The 23,499-nt window shown below is 37.1% G+C and overlaps 1 protein-coding gene across 1 annotated transcript in view; it reads right to left on the bottom strand.

The window, feature by feature from the left end:
- Window positions 1-6,122: 6,122 nt before the first annotated feature.
- The window catches only part of kcnk3a (potassium channel, subfamily K, member 3a), a 33,118-nt gene continuing 15,741 nt past the window's right edge, over window positions 6,123-23,499 (bottom strand). Inside the window, exon 2 of the mRNA XM_055054561.1 lies at window positions 6,123-9,430. Coding sequence (XP_054910536.1) covers window positions 8,511-9,430 — 920 coding nt within the window. The 3' untranslated portion in view covers window positions 6,123-8,510. The remainder of the gene's footprint in view (window positions 9,431-23,499) is intronic.

The following is a 23,499-nucleotide window of genomic DNA, read 5'->3' as shown; positions in this document are numbered from 1 at the left end:
CTTATTGGGCTCAGACTGCCAAAGAATATATGTCGGAGACTCTCCATCTCAAGAAAATCAGAAAGAACAGTGTTGCGTCACTCCTAGAAGGAGCTTCAGAGAGGTTGGCTGCAGGTATGATGTCCACTTTGATGCTCTGTTGTCTTTTCCCTCTTTCCTGAGTGTTGACGTACCAGCTGCATGTGTTGTTTTTGATGCGCTGTGGCTGTAAATCTTTCCTTTGATTCTCTCTCTGCTGTGTTGTTCAATCAAATCAACCTGGGCAACATCACCATTAGTCAGACCAAGCCTCACACAGACCTGCTGATGACGCAACACCCGATACTTTGATTAGCTGAACTCACATGAACCTGCACGTTAAAACTACTACTCCTTCTTGTACTTATTTGGCATGAAACCATAAGGTGAAGTGCAGGTTCTTGCAGAAACTACAGCATGTATTGGCATCCCCAGTGAAGAAACTAAATGAATATCTTATTTATCTGTGGGAAAGCTGTGTTGAAAGTTGAAGAGAAGAGAGAATGAGACCCAGTTCTCAGATCATCGGCCAAAGTTTTCCTTGATTTCTAACGCCATTGAACCAGCAGAAGGCAAAATGATGTCCATTTAGTATAAAGAACCACCTTGCACAGATAGGGGGCAGTGCTGAGCTGATCCCTATAGGTACAACGGGCAACAGATGATTTTCTACTAATTGAATAGACTGAAAACACATAAATAAAAAAATTACAGTCAGCATAAAAGTGTTTCATAATTAATCTCCTCCTTGATGATCATTTCTTTCGAAGCAGTCGAACTTCGATAGACAAGGAAGATTTTTCTACAGTAAGAAGAATATGCACATTATATACAAATAAAGTTAATATCATCAATGATTTTCAGTTTTAATTTAAAAAAGAAAGCTTGCCGAAAACTAAGAAAAACTTCTTATTTCACATTATGTAAGGTTTCTTTCTTGCAATTGTATCAATCAGTACAAACTTTATTAAGGCAAAAAGAAAAACTTTTAAAAATTGAAATGTAAGGTTCTGTTTTGGATTTTATATATTTGTTCATGCGATTTCAGAGGAGTCAGTGTCTGACCCTGAAAATCACCCGATGTCTCTGATTTTCTGAGTGAGTGGCGCTAGATTTGTTTATTTTATAATTAATACCAATTGTGGCAAATTGTGGAATGATGTATCTTTTCACATGTGACATCAATGTCATGAAGCTAAAATTACACATGGTGACTCTGATTTTGCGGCTATGTTGACATACAACTCCTTCATAAAACATCAGCGCCATTTTTTCAGTTCATAACCCAGGCATGTGCTGTTAACCAAGAAAGTTGTAAAATTGGTACCATGTGTCTCTGAGATCATTCTGTGCTCCTGTTGTTCCCGTCTCCGCTGACAGCATAATCAGCCGTGATCAGAAGAATATCCCGGCGAGTGCCAGCCGACGTCTTGCATAGCCACAAAGCTGGGGTCACATCTGAATCCACGCAAGCAGAATGATTACATAGAAGATGGTGTGGTTTGCAGTGCTGGGGAGGGATGACTGTACCAAAGTCAGCAACAGGAGCAAAGCCAGAGGTCACAGTTATGCAACAACACTAAAGTCACAATGGAGGAGACCTCAAACGGCAGCCTTGTTGCTGGCTCCCATTATATTTCAACAAAATTTCAAGCACTTATTGCAGATTATTTAAACTTGTAGAGTTTAAATATTTGAAACCAGAGTGACAAGTTGCACATATAGAATTATGCTATATGTGCTTAATACAAAATAGATAAAATTACCCTTTGAAAATTTACTAAATAAAAGGCACATCTGAGTTATATATTTGCTTTCTCACCATTTCTCATCTTCTTGGTTAAATTGCAATGGTAATCTTTTTCTTTACTACACTGTAAAAAATGCCTATAATTCACAATAAAATTCCTGCAGCCATAGTTGCCAAATTTTACTGTATTTATATGGTTCAATTTCTGGCAACCAAAGCTGCTGGTATTTTACTGCAAAATTAGAGACTTCTTTTTTTTTACATTGCTATTAATGATAATGATGATAACTTATGCAAGGAAAGTCCAGTAAGAAAAGTTTCTTGTAGTGTCAGGATCTGTCATTCTCACCAGTTCAAACCACATGGCATCTCTTCTTCTGCTTGAAGTCACTATTGGAGGTTAACAGAGTAGGGCACAGACGGCATCAACAGAGTATTCTGGGGTTTGTAGTGTTATTGGTGAACATTTAGGCCAAATATTATTACTCTGAGCCAGATTTGGCCTGCAAGTTTGGCACCTATGTGCTTGTATGTGCCCTCTCTAGCTTCCCCCTAAAGGAAGCTAGAGAACATGTATGTCGCTAAATTGCTTGAGTGCATGCATGCATGGTTGCATCCTCTGTGTTGCCCTCTAAGAGTGAGAATTTCTCCAGGCTGCATCTTGCGTCTCGTCAATGACCAAAAGAAGTAAACAACAGCTGCACCGTCACCCAGGGTTGATAAAGGTGGTAAATAAAAGAACCTTAAATATCTCACTTCTTTAACTTTAATTCTTCTATTTGCTGGGACTGGTTTTGAAAAAAAAAAAAACATGCACATGAATAATAGGAAAAAGTCAGCAATTAGACATGTTTGATGGCTGACACCTTCAGTTTGAAGTGACAGTTTCTTTGCCGTCTTCAAGCGAGAAAATAAATTACTGAGTTTTAAGCATCAAACAACACATTTCTTACTAAAAAGCAAACTTTAACCATCAATTATGACATGTCAGCTAGTAATACACAACTTCCTGCTGCTTTCTTTAGAACAAATGGCTTCCAACACTTAAAAAGACATTTCCTCTCCATGAGATTACCAGCCAAGAGAGGAAAGGGCCATTAATGGGAGTCTCCCTTCCCCAGATAAAGGACCTGGTAGACAAAGTTGAACTTTCAGTTTCCTGTCGAATAAAACTAAGAAGTGAGTGAAACTGAGCACTTGATAGTCAAACGTAGAGGAAACTCCACAGTTATGAGCCACAGTCAGCCTCCCTACTTTCATTATTACTGTGTGTATGCTCTGCTAACCCTGAAAGGGACTCATCTAGAGATTATTAGGAGGAGGGAAAACTGGTAATTCAACAAGTTGTCAATCTTAGAGGAAAATTAAGTGAATAGTAAAGCAAAGAAAGAACAGAAGGGTGGAATGAGGGTGCTTGAATCACATCTATTGAGGGGACTGACACAGAAATCTATAATGTTTTTATAAATGGCTACAATTCATGAAATGCTGAGGGTTTAAACACTCTTTTCTCATAAAATCAATGGCTTGCTTTGACATAGTGCCGGTTAGTCAGTCACAGATGTTTTCCACTTTGACAAGAGAAGAGAAGATTATTCTCCTTCTGCTAATATAGAGCTGATAGAAATGACTATTTGAGTGTGATGTATTGCCTTACGCAGAACAGAGGGTTTTATATCCTCCCTCGATTGTCCAATTAAACTGAAAAACGTTTAGTCATCATCGATTTGGCCTGAGGTTACGTCTTCACATCAGTCACCACTGAGAAGGCTCATTGTGTCTCAGCTGGAGAACAGACAGCAGGTCATTAACCCTCTGTGGTGTTCACACATCACAAGCAGAAGCGTCGCAGCAGACTGATTTCCTTTTCCTCCGCTCATTTTGTAATGCTTGGTCATTGGAGCATAAAGAACTGCAGCCTGTCAGATGTCATTTATGTTCCGAAACGTACTGAGCCGAGGATTCTTCGTGTTGTTTCCTACAGTTTGTTCTGATAGCGTCCTAGAGGAATGGTCATTGCAGGTTCTTATTGTTCCACTGCATACTCAGTGGTGCAGCGGCTTGACAGCTGAATGCATCTGGGATGGAAACAAGCAAACAAAAATAAAACTCCACATGATCACTGAAGCTACCACAGGCCACAGAGAGGACAGAATATCCTACAGAGCAAAGTATTTGTATTATTTGGGTAAAAAAATGAACTAATAATTAAAGATAAAGAACAGTAATGGAAGGTCACCGTCTTTTCTTAATGTAAAGATATTTAAAGTTCCAGTATAAGCTGCAAATTGAATGTAAATTGATGTTCATCAATGAGCAGGTTTGAATTTTGATTCAAAGTATAGTTGACAACTTTGTGATGGAAAACATAACTTCACTAAGCAATCTATTTTTATATATTCATTCACAAATATAGATGTTCGTCCGTTATTTAGATGCCTAAACATTATGATCTATTGAAAAAAGTATAAAATATTGGAATTGCTGGTTTTTTTTAAAATGAGACGATTTTCCCCAGTTAATAAATGTACTGAATTCAAAATAATAAAGAATATATATTAGAAAGAATGAAAAGAGCTAAAACACTTTTGTCTGTGTATTTTGTGGAGTTGAAATGAAGAGTCTTTGTCTTCAGGAAAAATTTAAATGTCTACAGGCTTTGACCTGTTTTTCCTCCATCTTCCACATATTAAATTCTCTAACAGAAACACATCTCTTTTTTAATTTTTTTTTCTATTTTTCTTATTTTTGCCAACGTGTATCCTCTTTTGGATTTCTAAGACAGAAAAAATAATTTTGCCCTTGATGTAAAAACTTAAATGGAATGATTTTCTAATATATGCATAGCAAAAATTACTGACGCAAAACATCTTGCTGCTCCTCTGGGAATGTTTTCTTTTTTTGTAAGAATGTTTATGTTTTAAATTTACTTTCTTTTTGGGGTGAGTATTTCCTTTCAATATATTGCTGTTTTTGGCTGTCCTGCGTTGGCCTTACATTCCTCTCTCAGTGCTGAATCTTAACTCTACAGAAGTCCTTGAAGAGAGCAAACAGGAGGAAGGGTGGAATAAAAATGTATGACACGGCGCTCGTTTCATCAGCTTTAAGTATCAAACCTGATCTCCGCTTGCTAGTGTGTGCTCTGATCTTATTCAGTCTCACCTAAACATTGCCCGGCTAAGTCTAGGATGTCCGTTCTGGAAATCTGTTTTCGCAGATGAATTCCTTAACATCAGAGCAGCAGTGCATGAAAGACCCAAAGCAAATCCCAACAAAACCCACTGAAGCACTTAAGTCTCAGAAATCTCTCATGATATTACAATTGTGACACGAAAGCATTTAAAGTTTCATTAGGGCCACAGTTTTATAAACAAAGTTTATCTGTTATATAAATCAGAACAACCAGTGAAGCGAAGGTACAGATGATGTGGAAAACTGTCAGCCAGAGGTGAAAAGAGACAATGATTGGCTTCATGATCTCAATGCAGGATTTAGGCACATTTTGCTGAATATGAAAGGGAAAACTCCTACAACAATTAAAGCACAGCATGACAGTTGCATAATACGTATCATAACAGGGACGAATAAACTCTGAGTCATCTTTCTTTTGGTTGCATAACCTTTCACTGTGGGTAAAATGTTTGGCGTGATGGAAGCGTTAGTGACATACAGATTCAAATATCAGATTAGCAAAGGTGTTTTGAAGAACACAATGGATTTGCCTCATACTTCTGACCTTCAGGTCAGAAAATCAATCAGGCAGCTGCTGCTCATCCAAAAGGCCGCTGCCAGAGAACATGGATCACATTACATCAGTTCTTAAATCCATGCATTGGCTCTGTTTATAAAAGCAGAAGGTAAAATGTAATTGATGGTATGTAGAACCCTTTGGTCATCAGACGGCTCTTCAATCTGATTGTTATCTTCTCAAACTGCTTGAACACCTGAGATGTGGTGAAAGTGTTGGCTCCTTTAAATCAGGTCCCTCCTGCAGTTTTACTAACGCATTTCTCTATTTATTTCTATCAGATTTATTTTTTTCTTTGCATTCATAGTTCTTTTTACATTTCTACATGAGAAAAGTCCTGTTTTGTTTACCTAATTATTATCTCAAGATATTGCCATTTTAAATAGATTCTACAAGGTTTTTAGCGTAGCTATTATGAAGTGAACACTCCTGATTTGGTTTTTAATGCAATGCTGGTTTGTGGAAAGTAATATATTGTCCAACACTGAGTGACCAGCCTCACTGATGAGTTCATACAAACCGAAACCCATATATTCTAATACTTCAGCATTCAACACTCAAATACAGTTGTCGTTTTAAATTAAATAATATTTTATTATGTTCAAAAGAAAACAAAAACATGTACATGTAACACACACAACTCTTCTCATCAAGTAGTGAGTTGCTGAAAAACGCTAACAGGTTTACTGTAGTAATGGACTTCAGAAAACTGAAAACCATAATGACTCACTGTGAAGATAAACTACAGAAATACAATAAAGACAAATGTCGATTCTTCCATGAAACAAAATGAACACACATAAAAGACCTCAAATGGTTGAGTCAAGTGAATGTGGGGCTTGAGAATGCCCCACCGCCCCTTTAAGTGCAAGACGTGCAAAATCTGAGGCTGTTTCTTTGTTTATGAGGAGCACAAAGTACAGAGCATCAACCCAAATGCCTCCCACTTCCCCAACAAGTAATATGAATTAGGTCTTATCATTTACATAACACAACATGGTGGGATTCATTTAAAAAGAATCAAATATGTCAGACACTGACTCCCAGTGTCTGGAAGCACAAACAGTTCTCTAAGGTGCAGCAGTGAATACGATATGCCTTTCTACAATACACAGGTGAGCTTACATGCTCTGATTTAAGATATCAGATTATAGTCCAGCTACACAAAAACATATGGTGAGAACATGTACATAATTCAGATTAATGCATAAAACATCCTATGAAAAAATAAATTCATAGTAATTTCATAAAGCTAAGGAAAAAAGTGGCAAAGGAAGCCTAATGGCCAATGGTGACATTGCATGTCGGGTCTTTATAGTGTTTTGCAGATGTGTTTTTACCCTTTTACTTTTCTGTCATGTCATAATCTAAAAATGTAATGCATTTTATTGGGATTTTATGAGTACTGCTGAATTACAAAGTGTTTTTTTATATCTTAAAGTCTTTTATTTGGATATTGATTCACCCCTCTTTACGCTGATGCCCCTCAATGAATAAAGACAATCAATCACTCCACAAAGCTCAAGAATAATAATATAGAGAAATTCAAAGAAGTGTATTGCTATAAAACTAAATCTCAAGCTGTGTCCCTGACACAGAGCACTGATTAATTTACCAATCAGAGAAGGAACCAGAAAACCTGAAGAATATGTCCTCAGTATTGGGCATGTAATCCAAAAATCTGACTTTAGCAGAAAAGAAGCAAGAACAAAATCATTCTTAGACAACTTGTGTTTGCAGGTTGTCATAAACCATGAAGGGCACATGCAGAAAAAGGTGCTCTAGTCCAATAAGACCAAAATTGTACTTTCTGGCCCAAATTAAAATATGAAACAGCAGGATCCTGCTGTGTGGATAATTATGAACAGGAATGGTGGTCGGAGCTTATTGGGAAGGTGGATAAGGAAAACACGGGTAAAACTGTCAGTGGCTGTAAAGGGTAAAGCTTTGAATTAAGATTTACATTCCATCATGACAAGGATCCTAAACAAAAAGCCTGAACAATTCTGGAAAAGTTTACGATTATCAATCTGTGGACATTAAAACCGATGTCCAAGAACCCTTCCTCCCCCTCCACCCGACAGAGGGTGAAATGTTTTGGAAAAAGAGTAGTCAAAAGTTTCAGACAAAAATTTGCAGATTAAGTCATGGAAAAACAAGGTCATTTAAATTAACTAATTGAGATTCAATAAAAAATTCACAGCAAACTTTTTAAGGCTATCACTCACAAAATATTTTAAAGCCACATTCGCATTTGCAAGCAACTTTTTGTTTCTCATATTACCCCAATAATATGCTTTGAAATGAATGATTCTGATGTGACAAGCATGAAGAAGTTCAAGATACTTTTGCAAGGCAGTGTTTTTGTCAGCTATCTTAAACCAGTGAGATATATCATTTGATCTAGAGTTAGGGTCTCATGGAAGAAAAATCTGCATTGTGGAAAAATAAATACAAGAAAAAAAACATGATTGTTTTTTTTCATATTTTTGAAAGCTCTCATTGAAAAAAATAAGTTTTATGTGAAGTGTCCAAATATATACACACATTTTACTTTGACTCATCAAGTGAGTTCCTTACTAATAAGTTTTCTTTTGAGAAACTGTTTTATTTTATAAAATTCTCCTCTTAATACATATCCCTCAGTGCTTTTCCGTCTCTTTCAGTCCATATCCATACTTACTGACAACAAAAATGCTCATTTTAGAGTTAAGATATTGCCGACGTGCAACAGTGTCAGAAGACGTGTAGTAAATGCCACTTAACCATTAGCTTTAGTGTGACTCTTAATACTACAAGGTTTGTGCTCCATCAATGGAAGAACCACGTCTTGAGTCCAAGCCACCAAATTATTTAATTCCAAAACAAAACCCAGATTGGTAGAGTTAGATCTCTGTAGTTCTGCTGTTTTGTTCCTTTGATGGTCTGCTCCAGCTGGACTACCTCACATGGTGATGCACGCAAAAAGACTGTAAAACAAAGTTTTCCAGCTGTTTAGATAGAGCTTCTGCGTTTATTCAGTCTCCTGTAGGTGTTGATGCTGTGCAAACCTGTGGATACCGAGCTGATGCCTGAGTGATGGTGCAAGCTGCACACGCAACCGTTAGAGTGCAGAGGGTTGGAGAAAGCCTCCCCCTGCTCCATATAGGTATCCGATGTGGAGAGGTCACGTGGGATGATCATGGGGATGGAGTACTGCAGCTTCTCTCTGCTCTTATACCAAAGGCAGGAACACATGGACTGGAAGTGGAGAACCTCGGCGTAAACGTTACGTAAGCCGCGGCTCGCAGCCCCTCCGCTGCTCCCTCCGATTGCACTTCCACTGCCACAACCAGGCGGCGTGGAGGAGGGCGAGACCGGGTCTACGGAGCAGTTAATGTGCCCACCCACCTGACCGTTATGGGCGAGAAGAGCCCTCTGCTCGGCGTCCCTTTTCTCATCCTCAGCATTCATTGTCATGAATCTCAGTACTGCTAAGTTGAGGAAGGCTCCAATCACCGCCAGGCCCGTCAAGATGTAGATAAAGCTGAAGGCCACGTACTCCGGCTTGGTCTGCAGGGCGTCTTTGTTCTGTAGTGCCACGTAGTCCCCAAACCCGATGGTGGTGAGTGTGATAAAGCAGTAGTAGTACGCGTGAAAGAAGCTCCACTCTTCAAAGTGGGAGAAGGCCATCGCCCCCACGCATAGCGTGCTCATGCAGGATATGAAACCAATGGTCACCATGTTGGCCAGAGAGACTTCAGTGCGCCTCATTCCAAGGCACTTCTTTAGGCGATGGAGCAGGTATCTGACGAAGGTGTTGATCCGCTCACCAACGCTCTGAAACATGACCAAAGTGAGGGGAATGCCTAGGAGGGCATAGAGCATGCAGAAGATTTTCCCTCCTTCTGTGCTGGGGGCTGCATGGCCATATCCTGCGGGAGAAATGGGAGAAAGAAGCAGGGTTACTGGGGTGAAACTAATGAAAACTACTCTGCAGATGACAGGGGTCTAACAAGAGAAGGCTGAAACCTGGACTTGAAAGAAACAGATGATTTGTATTCTCTGAGTGGCTCTTCAGATAAATTCAAACACTCTTCATTTCACAGTGGCAGAATGCAATTGGAGATGAGAATGCACAGGAGTGTGGAGGCAGGAAGAGCCAAGTATTGATGTCGTGCATGGGAGAGAGGTCTTGAATTATTCATTGACAATTGGTCTCTGCAGAGTGGCTTTGGCTAATGAGTGCATTTGCACCTAATTAGAGCTCAACATTGTTCCAGATCAAATAAACAGGACACCAAAGGCTAGGTTGTAAATACTCATCTGTATTTGTACATCTGAAAGAGAAAGAAAATCTATTTGTCTTGCATTACTCTGAATTTTTAAATCATAAAACAAGCAGCAGAAAGGCAGCGGTACACTTTGAACAGTGAAAGAGCCCAGAGCAAGAAATTCTCAGAGAAGACAGTTTTTAAGAAGGTTGCACATCAAAGTTTTGGGGAGAATTTTCTTTCAATTCAGCTCCCAGTGAAACTAGATATTTACATACACTGCACAAAAACACACAACCTTTCTTTCCTCACAGTCACATTAGATCTGACTCAACTATTCTTGTCTTAGTTTAAGATCGTCAAAATTATTTTAATTTATGAAATGCTGGAATAATAGTAGATATTTTCATGAGACTTCTAATTTTTGGCTTTGAATTCTTTAAATTAAGAATTTGTGTGACTTCAAATGCTCTTGGTGTCCTTCAACAAGCTTTTCATAAAGTTTTCTGAATATTTTTACCATTTCACTTGAAAGAACTCATGTAAATGAATCCTTCACACCTACATTTTGCACTCTCAGACATTAACTTTGTGACTAATTTAGTGGTATGTGATGGTGTTAGTTATGGATGCAATAGACAGATTCTATAAGTACTTTTGTTGCACCTGATTGTATATTTAAATATACATCGCATTCAATGTCTTTGACTCTGTTGGCCATCCTCCTGACATGTGGAGCTGTTGCAAACAGAAATATAGATAATCTCCTGATAACCACAGGTTACGCAAGTCAAAGAGGTTGATCAAGTGTTAAAATGTAATTACCTGAGGGTTGATTTAATTCTCAAAGCTCTGGTTTTATTGGAACACCGAACTATTTCGTTCTACCATCTTTCCTTCTGGTGCCAAATCTGTTTAAACATTCTCCCCTTCATTCAGCAAAAGCAGGAGTTACAGTTAAAGATGTCATTTTAGTTATTTTATCTTTTTGGAAGAACATCTTTAATCCCATATTGAAGCCCCTGTGAGAAAAATCAGCAATTTATTTATTTTATATAGAACCAAATTACAATTCTCTATTTTAAGAATCAACAACTGGATTTAATCAGTCAGTTTCTTTCAGCCATATTCAAATCATAGCTGCAAAATCAGATCAGTTCAGTTCGATTCTGTATGTCAATCATGCAGCTTTTGTCTAGACTACTGCAGACCATCTAATCTACAAAACATTAATCTTTAATCTGGTCAGTCTGTTCCCTGAGGTGACAACTCAGATCTGTGAATGAGGCTTTTTTTAAAATGAATTTTACTCTCTTTGAAGTTATTTTTATTATTGCATTCCTTTATTGAAGGCATTCCACTTCCTCCATCACTGTACCATTCAACACATACTGTGATCTGCTGAAACAACAACAATAGATGAGAACAGAGACCTAACATGTTCAGCTCTGGGAAAATAAGTTTTCAGCACAATGTGAATTTAACATGATGGCTTGTTTCACTTTAAGATTTTTGTGCTCCACCAAAATGTTGCAGCGCTCATTAAGCAAGTCAGCAGGACAGTTTGTTCAGGTGAGCCATAGACGAGGCTGCAGGGCTGTCACAAGCTCTTTGCAGTGGGGAGCGGCTTACCAAGACGCAGGGATCACCAGAGTGACAGCAGGGATTCATCAGCAGCAAATGCCGGCGCTTGAGGCGACAAGCCACACACTCATAGCATGGTGTGAGGGAGTAAAGAGGTCCTGCATGACAAAGTCATCCTGCTTTCTCAGGTTACGAGAATGTCATCATGAGACAGACCATGACTCCTGTGTTGGCAAGAGTACCATTTGCTCCTTCGAAAAAAACTCTCTAATAACATGTTACTACCTCCTGGAGGACTTCCTGTTCTTCTAGTACAAGATTAAATATTAAGGCTTAATATGTGCAATCGTGTCACTAGAAGGGTTTGATGGTTGCATATGTACTTACTATTACTTGTTCAGTCCCGTTTTTCCTTTTAGATGCACCTTAATTATTAGTAGTGATGCACCAGTATGGAAATTTGGGCAAACATCAGTATTGCTCTTATGGTTTTCTAAAAAGAATTTTAACATAATAAAATAGCTATGCTTGTTCATAATGACACATACAAACATTAATGTATGATAACCAAGCAAGAGGAGTGGCTGTAAAAATACAATTTTACTTCCTAACACTTCTTTAAACATGTCAATATACTTTACTACTGTTCTTCTCTTGCTTGCTTTTGTTCTAAATTTATTTTCTGTGTACATAACTTTATCCTTTCACTACACAACATTCAATAAAGTCAAACTCAACTAGAATCAAAGATTTGTAAACTGAGAATAAGTATTTATTATCTGAAAGAAAACATGAGATCGTGAGATGGTAGTTCATTCTTCTGAACTAGTACTTGGTCTTGTATTTAGGAAAAACACTTGACTCGTCTCTCCTTTTAGTGTTGGTCAGAAATGCAGCGATTGTGCAGCATCCTTGCTTCTGTCAGGGTTCTTCAAGGCAGCTATGGCTTCAATGTAGCTTATCACCATCAATGTGTGAATGCATGAATGACTGAATGTAATGTGAAGCACTTTGAAGTTCTCCAGCAAGATAAAGTGTTCCACTAGTACAATCCATTTACCATTTTTTAAAGCACTTTGGTATTCAGTTTCTGCTTGCTGCCTGAATCAGTCAAATTACCTAATGTGTCTTTCTGATCCTAATTCAAAATAAATCTTATCATTTTGCTAAATATGAGCCAATCTGAAAATACCATCAACCTGGGAGGATTCTTATTTATTTTTAAGGCCTCAAAAGAAGCGTGTAAGTCATTTTACCCACTCCTTTCATTTCAGTTTTTAATCAAAAATGAGTGCACATCATTCAGTCTCTGATTACTCAGTCTGATTTTGCAAATTAAACGCCCCATATCATCTGAATTCACTCATTTATGGCTGCAAAACTACAATTACTGATCCAGTTTTTTTTTTTTTTCATATTTCATCTTTTAGAGCTGTGATTGCTTGTTTGTCTGCTTAGATGACAGCTCACTGTATAAACTTGGCTCCCCAGGGCGTCTGCCTCTAAAAAACTAAATACACAGCATCCAACGTCTTCAATGCACTGATTAATTAGCCTTGGAGGGGGAAAATAATCGGTCTTTGGAAATAGATCAAAGAGCAGCATAATGTAGGTCTGAGGGCTCAGGCTCACTGTCACTCAATTACATTTCCATTGATTAACAAGAACAATTTGTTCTTTCCAAGAAAAGACTAGAAATGTGTCTCATTGGGGAGAATTTCTCAAGTAGTAGATGCATCATCTTAATATTTAATCTTTAGAATTTTATTGGTTTGTAAACATGATGTTGTAAAGAGAACATTTTGAGATAAGCCATATTGTGGGGATGTAAAACAATGCTAGGAGCACAAGAAAGAAGATGATGCAGAGTCTTAAACAGCAGTGATGCAGACAGAGCTGATGACACTGGGCTTGACGGATAATAATTACCCTATTAATAACAACCTTAATCAAACCCACCTCTCAACCCTAATATTAACCCTCCTTCCAACCAGAGTATAAACCCTCCATTCAACTATATATATTCATCTCTGCAGCCTGGAGAGCAGGCAGAGTCATGCTACATAATGCGCTCGGCGGCGTGTTCTTGTGTGTTGTGCGAGATTTCACACAAATGTAGCTGCTTATTTTCTCTATGCACTGTGCAAACGTTTTCGCACTCCTTGTTGCAGCCATTAGCACTCATTAAAAATGGACATTGTTTCAAAGGGTTCTTGGGAATAAAATTGAAATTTGTGATTAATTCTAATGAGAATATTCTTTGTAGGAAAACCTTTATTTGAAGTTGAAGATGCAAGTTTTCATTGTGAAAATACCATCTCCTCAAACTTTTTGTCATTATGCTATGACAAAAGCTATTATTTGGTCATTGTATTATCTGGCTCTCACTCTCAAAAAACACTCAAAGCCCAAATAAATAAAAAATATAAATGTTTTACTGTACTGTAGGCTACCTGTATGGATAAAGTAGAAAGTAGAAGCACTTATGTGTGTAAAAAATTACATATTCTGATTATTCAGGCACTGACATACAGGACATGGAAAGTAAGTAGTTACATTTACTCGCATTGCTGTAATTAATTACAGTTTGTCCATACTGAAGTTGAAGGAATTTTAAAAAGCCTAACTTTTACTTTTATTTTGATTAAGTATTTTATTCATACATATTTGCAATTGTAAAAGAAAAATGAAAACTCCAGAAAAAAAATAACATTGACCTTCAGCTTGCTTAGAGTTAAGATCTGCGCTAGGAAAATCCATCAAGCTAACTTCTGAGAAAAGAAAAAAACAATGGCCTTACTAAAGGGACCAGTTTAACTCTAAGTATGATTTCTGGCACAGAATCCTTTAGTGGTACTTTGACTATTTTTCCAGAATTACTAATTCTAAAACAAACAAACAAAAAAAAAGCTAAGAGATGTAGACGAATTACCTGTGCACGTCACACCTGCTAGAGTACAAACAAACTAAAGATGATATATATGACAGGTTTTCTAAGAGGATATGACATCAAGACTCTGTAAACACATTCTTTCTACAAGGCTGAAGTGAGTTCAGAGGTGTTACACACATCCAGCCTTATATGGCCAGCCTAGTTCTTCTTCATACAGGTGGCCTGAGGAGGCGACCCAGTGCGACGTCACCATTATCAGCGTTTACGGCCTCCCTAACATGCTGAGCAGATTGGGGAATGTTCTGGTTACCCATGCGAGTAAACACTGATCATGTCCCCTGATTGGTACAGCCTGTCTTCGCACAGCAGTCCACTCTGCTCCCGCAGCAGGCCTCCCTCCCCGCTCACTTTCATCTCCAGCTGTGCCTGGCCAAAAATATCATAAACAAGACTCTGTGAATTGTAAAACTTCTTTCCACTTGTGTGTAGCAGCAGGCATATCTGCTAATGACACCCAAAGAAGTTATGGTAAAAGACTGCAGCGATGCAGTGTTTTCCCACGAACTACGTCTCACCCCCGTCTTTTCCTTGGAGCCCCTGATCCCCATTAATTCTCATGCACAGACACCTCAAACTCTGTGATTGTTTACACAGGCACTCAAACACTGATCCTCTTCCTCCCATCTGCCCTCAGTTTGGCTTTTGACCCAGAATGCCTCTCCGGCAACTGCTGTGTAATGTCCCTTTCTGTGAAAGCTGCAGATTATTGGCTGAGGTTTTATTGGAGCATCCATGATCCTTAATATTACCTTTTAATTCAATGAAAATGCAAAAACTAATGGAAGATCTAACATTTAATTCAGCAAGAAAAAATAACCTTTGGATTTTGCAACTTTTCATTTCACTTAAATTTGACTATGAATACAACAAGAACAATAAATAAATTCATAACAACTGTGACAAAAAATGACTGACGAGAATCCAAATTCACATTTCCAACACAAATGGTGGAGAAGCAGCACTCAGCTTCTATGCACCACAGATCTGGAATAAACTCCCAGAAAACTGCAAAACAGCCGAAACACTGAGTACCTGTAAATCTCAACTAAAAACCCTGCTGTTTCAAGTTGTTTTTGAAACACAATCAATGAAACATTAATAAAAATTTTGATGTTTAATGACACCACTTGACAATTGTTGACTGTATGTTCTTCAACTTTGTATTTTTTGTGTGTTTTTTTATGTGAAGTACTCTAAACTGCCTTGTTGTTGAAATGTGCTGCAGAAATAAACTTGATTGATGATGAGGATTATGATGAGAAACACATTAAAAATCTGACGCTCACTATCAGATCAATAGAAGCAGAGTCTCGGTATCAATAGGACGCCAGGATTATAACCAGACCCAATAATCAACCCCCTTTGACTTTATTACCATTTTATGGCTTTCTGTTTTTTTAGCCTTGATGACAAAACAAAAGAAAAAAATAAAATCTGTGCAAAGCAATGTCAATCTTTAACAAACAGCTACATAAATATTCACCTCTCTCAAGTCTGCATATAATTGATGTGACTTTGGCTGCGACTGCAGCATTGAGACTTGTACTGACATGTCCAAATCAGGCTGGAAGATCAGGGCAGGGCAATTTTTCTCCATTCTTTTTATTTTCCCAAACACAGCTAGAGCTCTTATCAGGTTGCTTGAGGGCGTGGACAGCTCTGTTGATGACCAGCCACAAATTCTCAATAGGACTGAGATCTGGGCATTGATCTTGTTGTCCAAACCACATAATGTTTTTGGTTTTTTTCCCTCTGCAAAATGCTTTGTGTTCACCTCACTGTATATGAAAAGAGTCCAGAAATAAAGATTGATTGACTGATCCGTGTTCTAATTTCATTTGGGCTCTCCCGTATGGCCGCTGGCGAATTTATATGAGCTTTTTTCAACAGTGACAGTCATCTTCATCTTCGACTTGTGGAGAGCAACAGTTGTCGCTCCCATTTGAGTCACAAAAACGCATATATTATTTATACTCAATATAATATTTTTTTTGTCCACCAAAGTGGAAAACTGCTGTCAGTTCATCTGTATACAAAACAAAAGTAAAAAAAAAGAGCTTGAAGATTAAAAGTCTCAAAAAATAACATTTTAAATTCTATTTTAGCTTTGGATAAGATGTTTTTTTTTCCATGTCATTGTCAAAAGAGACAAATTGTATTGAAAGTAATTTCATAAAAAAAATCAACACAGAGAAAAACATCTAAGAAGGATGAATATGTTTAATAGGGATTGTGATGTTTTTCCTCCTCCTAGAAACAATGTTAGACTGCATTCTATCGTGAATATTTCTTTAACAACAGGACATTTTAAATATAAATCTGGATGCCTTGTCAGAAACTGAAAATGGAAACAATAATCCAGATCACTAATCAAAACAAAATGCTTCCCTCATGACAAATTCAACCGTCCCAATCTTAAAAAAAGATCTGTGGGGGCCAAATCTTGTTTAGAATCTTTCACCAGAGTAGGATCGAAGAAATATAAATCTTAGAAAATAATTATCTGTTGCTTCTGAACATCCTCTGAAAGTCAGTCATTTACAAAGATTATGACTGCAATAAAAAAATCCCTCCTACTTTCGCTCCCCAGTGGTGACGCATCAGTAATTACACACAAAACCACAAATTGCCCTTGACACCATATCTTGTGTCAGAACAAATGCTTTTCCAGTGAAGACAATCTGTGTGCTAATATAAACAAAACCAAAATGAGCAAGAATTAAGACCAAAAATAAAAAAATAAAATAAAGTGATGGATGATCTCTATCAACTTTTGTTTCTTTTAGTCATGACCACAATCACCGCCCAACCTGAAGGAAGTAATTATTCCAATCAGAGCTATCATGTTTCCTAAATGCAAGTTACTTTGAATTCTAAATATACCATATTTACCATCAGCACGGGTTTTCCTTTAATCCTGTTATTGTTTTCACAGGGAATTGGACCTATCTAAAACTTTCTTTTTTTTTGCTGATGAGGATTTAACTACTGAATCCCAACAAAAAATGTTGAGCTAAACCAGTGCCAGAGAAGAAATCTACCACTATGCCACAATTTAGAAGTAATTTTTAGCACTTATTACTCAAAATGCCAAATATTTTCTTCATGTTTAGCAGGTTTGAAACTTTGAAGTCACTCATTTCAGCCACTTGTATTGAGGATATTATTATTTCCATGAGGGTTGCAATGACCCATAAATTGAGAACTTTGTTCTTTTATCTTAGTTTTCTTCTCCAATCCCTCTCCCACTAAAGCCTACCATCACTCGTGAACAAAACACATAGATATCTGAACTAAAGCTGATCCAAAACCCTAAGAAAATAGCTCACCCTTTTCAAATTTGTGGCACAAAGCAAGTCATTTGTCAAGCGTAGCCAGTCATGTTTTGGTTATTTCTTGAAAGTGTGCACCTTTTCCATCTCCTACATTTAAAAAATATCATGATGGCTCCCTGTCTCTCTATAGTGAAAAGTAGAGATAGGTGATGAACAAAGACATAGAAATCTCTGGATGCCTCTCTTTAAAAAGAAACAGGAGAGTTCTGCCATTGGTCAAACGTCCATTAATAGAAACATCTCAATAAATGTGATCATTATAGAAATGTTAATTTATTTCTGCAACTCCATCACCAAAGGGAGCATGTAATTTAGGCCTTTTTATTTATGTTAATCATGATTCTCTTCCATTTACAGGTAATAAAACCATAATTTAAGATTAATTTATCACTGCAGACCAAAATGATACAGTAATGTTTGTTCATCAGAATACATATTTTCAATTATCTACCCGTATGTTGTTTTCTTTTCTCCCGTGGAGATTTTAACCAACGTTTATCAAGTGTTCAAACGCAACAGCAAAGATTGAGCCAGAGACGATACAGAGTAACTACTAAATGGAAAACATTTGACAAGTCATTGCCATTTAAGTCAGTCAAAGAGCAGATTAGGTATCAAATGTGTCTTGGCTAGAAATGATTCCACAGATTTGCTTATTCATTCTAATAATGACTTGTCACCTTCTAGGTGATTCAGCTGATGCTGTTGGCGGGTTGAAAGGGTTAGAGTAGTCTCTCCAATCAGCCCTTCATTACACGCTTCAGCAGCTAACAACAAATCTGTCCAGAAACAGAGAGAGAGGAACAGAGAGAGAGAGAGCGAGAGCACAAGGGTGATGTAGCATGTATTTATCAAAAGCAATCTGATGTAACGCCAGAGGAGACAGCACATTGGTAAAGCGTCTGGGTTCGATTTAACTCAGTTATCCTGGTGTGGGCTTCAAATCGGGCCTGGGAGCATGTCCTTTCATCCGGCACACAGCTGAGACCCAAACTCTGCAGCGTCACAAGCCTTCAGATCCAAACGACCAGGCGTTGGATCTAAGAGCTGTGAAATATCTGTCAATGTTTTACTCTTGTGTGAAAAAAAAATAAATAAAAATCCATCAGGGACCACTTCCAGGCGCACAACGTTAGGTTCCTTTTTAGGGGATAACAGAGGAAACCTTGGCAGGCCACAGTTTTCCATGAGGTCAGCAAGCGAGGCATTCCAAGCAAAGTGTGAGATCTCTGGGAGAGTAAGCTAATTAAATAAATCACGTGAGTTAAGTACCTGACACACTGTTGAAATGAACAGGAAGAAGAAGGAGGAAAAAATATGAAAGAATATGAGGCAGGAAGATGTAAAATGAAAACTGAAACAGCCTGTGGAGATGAAAAAAAAACCCACTTGAAGAAGAGCAACACATTTCACCTAATTTGATCTTAAATTTAGCTTTAAGTCTTTAATTTACAGTCGCTGCTAAAGTAGGAAGTCCAATTTGGGGTTATTTTCAAGGCTTTTAGGAGAAAAGCTCATAAGACGAGTATCTGTTTCAAGTTCTCCATTTGAGTGTTTCTCTTCGGGCAGCGGAGAAGTGGGGGGGAGACGGGTGTTTTGTAATGTGATACAGGAATTTGAAATGGTCTCATTTAGACTAAGAGCTGCAGAGACATACTGCATAATGAAACAACTGTGAAAGGAGTGGGCTGAGTTCTACAACCAATCCATGAACAAATATGGGTAAGCCCAAATGATGACATTTGAACCAAACTGGAAAAACTTCAAAATGTCCAAAATAATAAAAAAACTAATGTGCAGTAACAGAGTGTGTACATATTGGAAGCAATACCAGTTTGCCACCATTTTGAATTTTGATACTTTGTATATTGTGATAATTGTATGATATTAAAATGCATTTCTATGCATTTAGGATCAATCAAAAAAAAAAAAAAAGATCTTTTTATGTGTATGTTCAGTTTTAGTGTCCACCACCATTTTGGGAAAGCAAATTTACAACCTTAGATGTCCTTGTTTGTGGTCAGTGATTATATTTCAATATTTTGTTATGTTTTATAAAACTTGCATTAATTATAGTGACACTATTTAGTATTTAAATGATTAATTAATCCTTTTGTGCCATATCATAATCCTTTAGCCCTGTTTTATGTCTGCCAACGTTTAATTTTGTTTTGATTATCATGCTCACACAGGACTCTTTTGTTTTTGTTATATTAAAAGTTAATCCAATCTCCACCTTCAGAGGCTTCTCCCATCAGGTCTGGGTTTCACTCTTTTTCCATCATGAATTAACCGACCTCAAACACATCAGACACTGTTTGAAATAAAGCTACGGGATTTAAACTTGAACTACTTTTACTTGTTTTGCATTAATGAGGTAAATTGTGAAAAATTTACTGGAACACAGAGATAAACTCTTTTAAAATGGTAAATCAAGATGGCCACTGCTGTTATTGGAGGGATGGGGGAAGGAAAAGGGTGCTAATCATATTTAGCACTCAACTTTTAGTCTCTATAGTCTTCTTGAACATGTTAGTTGAACCTAAAACTGTTTCTTTAATTCACCTCTGAAGAGTGTTTTTGAATTGACAGCTAGAGTTGTTAAAAGGAGTTCAGCCAGTCGGTTCAAACATTGTAATCCTGGTGTTCTTTGAGACAGATGTGAACAATTTATTGTCAACACACCCCATTTAATTTCAAACTTTCAGTGGATGTACGATAAAAATCTGGTTTCAGCTGTACTACTCTGGAAGATAAACCCATCACTTTGGTAAAGAATATGGATGTGATCTCAACTTTTGGAGCAGTACCTGATACCTGACCCATCACTGCCCATTAGTTTTATTGCAGAAATGTAACAAAAATTTAATAACATGCTAAGCAGATTGGAAATTGTCAACAAAGTATGACAAGGTCAGCTTCTCCTTCCAGACAATTTTTGTTTTTAATGAATTTCTTTAGCTTTCATTATTTCATTCAACAATGTTTAAAACTAATTCTCTTGGGCATCAATCAGAAAGTCTAATCAAAATTCAGTTATACATAAATAGGTTTAATAAAATTCATCGTAATTCGATTCATTACTTTCCAATTAGGGGTGCTGGCTCCCTTCTATTATCTGAATGTCAGGAGCTGTGTTATTCATATTTGTAAGATAAATAGTAAAAGCTTCCAATTCTTCATTTTTGTGTATTTTATCTCACAAAAGATTTGACACATATCAGTGGTCATGGAAACATTTAAATCGCTACTTATTTTGAGTTGGAAAGAGGAAAATTTAAAGAAGTAAAACTTTGTCTTCTTCTGAATTTTCAACATTGTTAGGATTTTGACACACAAATCTTCAAGCACACAAAAGAAGCTCAGCCTTCACACCTCCGACAGTCCTGCTTACTTTCAACTATGCTCATGCAGAAGTGCAACACTTGAACAATTGTACTGCACTCCAGTGTGAATTCCAGGTTAACCGACTGTCACTGCAGAGAAGTGCAAAATCTCAGCCTGAATACAAGAAATCTTCCTGTCAAAATTGAAAAAGAAATATACTCTTGGTTACATAAGCCATGAAGCTTCCACACAGCAGTGTCACTCCATTCAGCAGCACAGTCCAACAATGTGGCAGTAGAGTTACAGCAGACTCATATAAGATTAATTAGACTGCAAATCTAAACTGAATCTGTGCAGCAAAGCTCTACACAGTAAGAAGTCCCAGATGTCACGACTAATAGTGGCATAAGAATGACGAGGATAATTTTCTGTGAAGAATATAAAGGGCAGAGGCACACTTATATTTAGGGTAGGAAGTGGGCCAAGTGTGAATGGGGAGATGAATAATGAAACTGACAGACAACAGAGTTTTGGATCCATTTGCTCTGGAGACAGTGTTTTATCACACACCATAGTGGGGGAAAAAAGCAGCTGGAGGAAGAAAAGTATGTGATGATTATTCCTGATAAACTGCAGCAGGTCTAATTTGTGCTGTCTTTGCATGAAACTAAGTGTTTAGCCATACTATTGTGATGTTAGAATGAAAAAGAGAAAATTTGAAGTACAGAGTGGCAACATTATGTTGTGTTGTTGCAAGAGGTATAGGCACACTTCAAAAAGCAGATGGCACGATGAAGAAAGATGTCGAAATGTTGAAGCAGCATCTCAGGACATCAAGCTTGGGAACAAATGGCTCTTTCTACCAGATAATGTCCCCAATTATATCATAAAATAGTTGCATAATGGCTTTGAGTTGTGATCATAAAGCCCAGATCTCAGCACTAGACTGTAAACATTTGAAGGTGGTTAACTTGAAAATGAAAGTCCACCTGCTGCCTTGAAAATGCTAATTAATTCAACAAGAAAATTATTTTAACTCAAAAATTTAAATTTATGAAGTTGATTTAACAAGAGACGAGTTGTCTAAAAATTGTTTTTAAGTTGATTAATCTTGAATTGTGAGTTGTAGCTTAATGCTGCAATTTAAACCAAATTAGTACTTCACAATATGTAAGAAAAGAAAACTGCCCTCACCTCATCAAAGAGCCACATTTCTCTATTATTCTACTCACAATATGAAGTTAAAATAATCATCTTAGAATACTTTAGAATCATTAAAATTTTTGTTTCAAATTGCATGAACAACATTTCTGATCAGATTATGAATTTTATTAAATTCTGCTAAAAAACATTTAGTGTGAACAGAACATTACCTTCAATCATTATATTAAATATTTGCATTAATAACCCATCTCAGGATAAACATGCCTCTAAGCATTCTGAAAAATAGTTCCCACTCGTGTGTTTTTCTTCTTTCAGTTTTTTTAAGTGCTAACCAAAAAGCTAGAGTTTATTGAACTCCTGGAGGTTTGTCAAAACTAATAAAACACAACTTACTATCTTAAGTTTATCTTTGACAAGCTCACACATTTAGGATTAAAATCAAAAACTCACTAAATTTATTTGACTGAAAGAGTTGAAGATAGTAGCTCTACTAAATACAGCTCAGATGTTTACAGTGTAGAAATATTGTGGGCAGAGCTTTAAGGTTGTTCTACCAAATACTAAGAAAATGTTTGTAAGACTTTGAATTTGAAGAAAGCAGAACATTTTTAAAAATGTTTTTATTTACTCATTACTAAACATCAGACAAGCTGTAAGCCTTAATGCACAATATGTAAGTGTTTTGTTTCAGCCACAAGCTTATACTGTTATTATTTTTGGATAATTTGCAGTTCTTTGTGTTTCTAGCCATCCAGCCTTTCATTCAAATCATAAATTTGCTCGGCCTCAGCGTACCGATCTCTATCACCTGATTCCTCAGATATGTTTTGGATCAACTTCAGGTCGTGCGGCTGCTCTTGGGAACCAGATGCTGTCCTGATCTGACTGTTAGGCTGTGGAGATGGAGGCGGCATTATCGTCTGGTACATAAAACACAAAGCTCAGTTTGCACGGCAAAATGGAAAACCACTTAGAGGAGAAACCACTGCGTTAAATGAGAGATCAGAGAAACACATGGGTGGACAATGATAATCACTCATGCCTGGTTTAACAATGATTTTTTTTTATTTAAGTACAGCCTGGATGTAGCACCTCTTTTTTTCATAGTGTTTAAAAACTGCACATTTAAAAATAGACAAATATAATAAATAAATAAAAATATTTGAGAAAGGTTTTGTCATTCAGATCCATAAAATGATGCAAATAACAAATATTTGTCTTCTTTTTATCCAGCATTTGTTCTCATTTTACAGCTCTGTGATTTATTATTGCCCAGTCCTTTTCTTAGTTTAGCTTAATCGACTGTTAAATGTTCATTCAAAAGTATATTTAAACTAGAAGTGTTAGTTTGGCTGTTGAAGCGGTTG

Source organism: Poeciliopsis prolifica, unplaced genomic scaffold, assembly GCF_027474105.1.
Source record: "Poeciliopsis prolifica strain line A6 unplaced genomic scaffold, Auburn_PproV2 SCAFFOLD039, whole genome shotgun sequence".
NCBI lineage: Eukaryota > Metazoa > Chordata > Actinopteri > Cyprinodontiformes > Poeciliidae > Poeciliopsis > Poeciliopsis prolifica.
The sequence above is the reverse complement of the archived record's forward strand: the minus strand, read 5'-3'. Positions and strand labels throughout refer to the sequence as shown.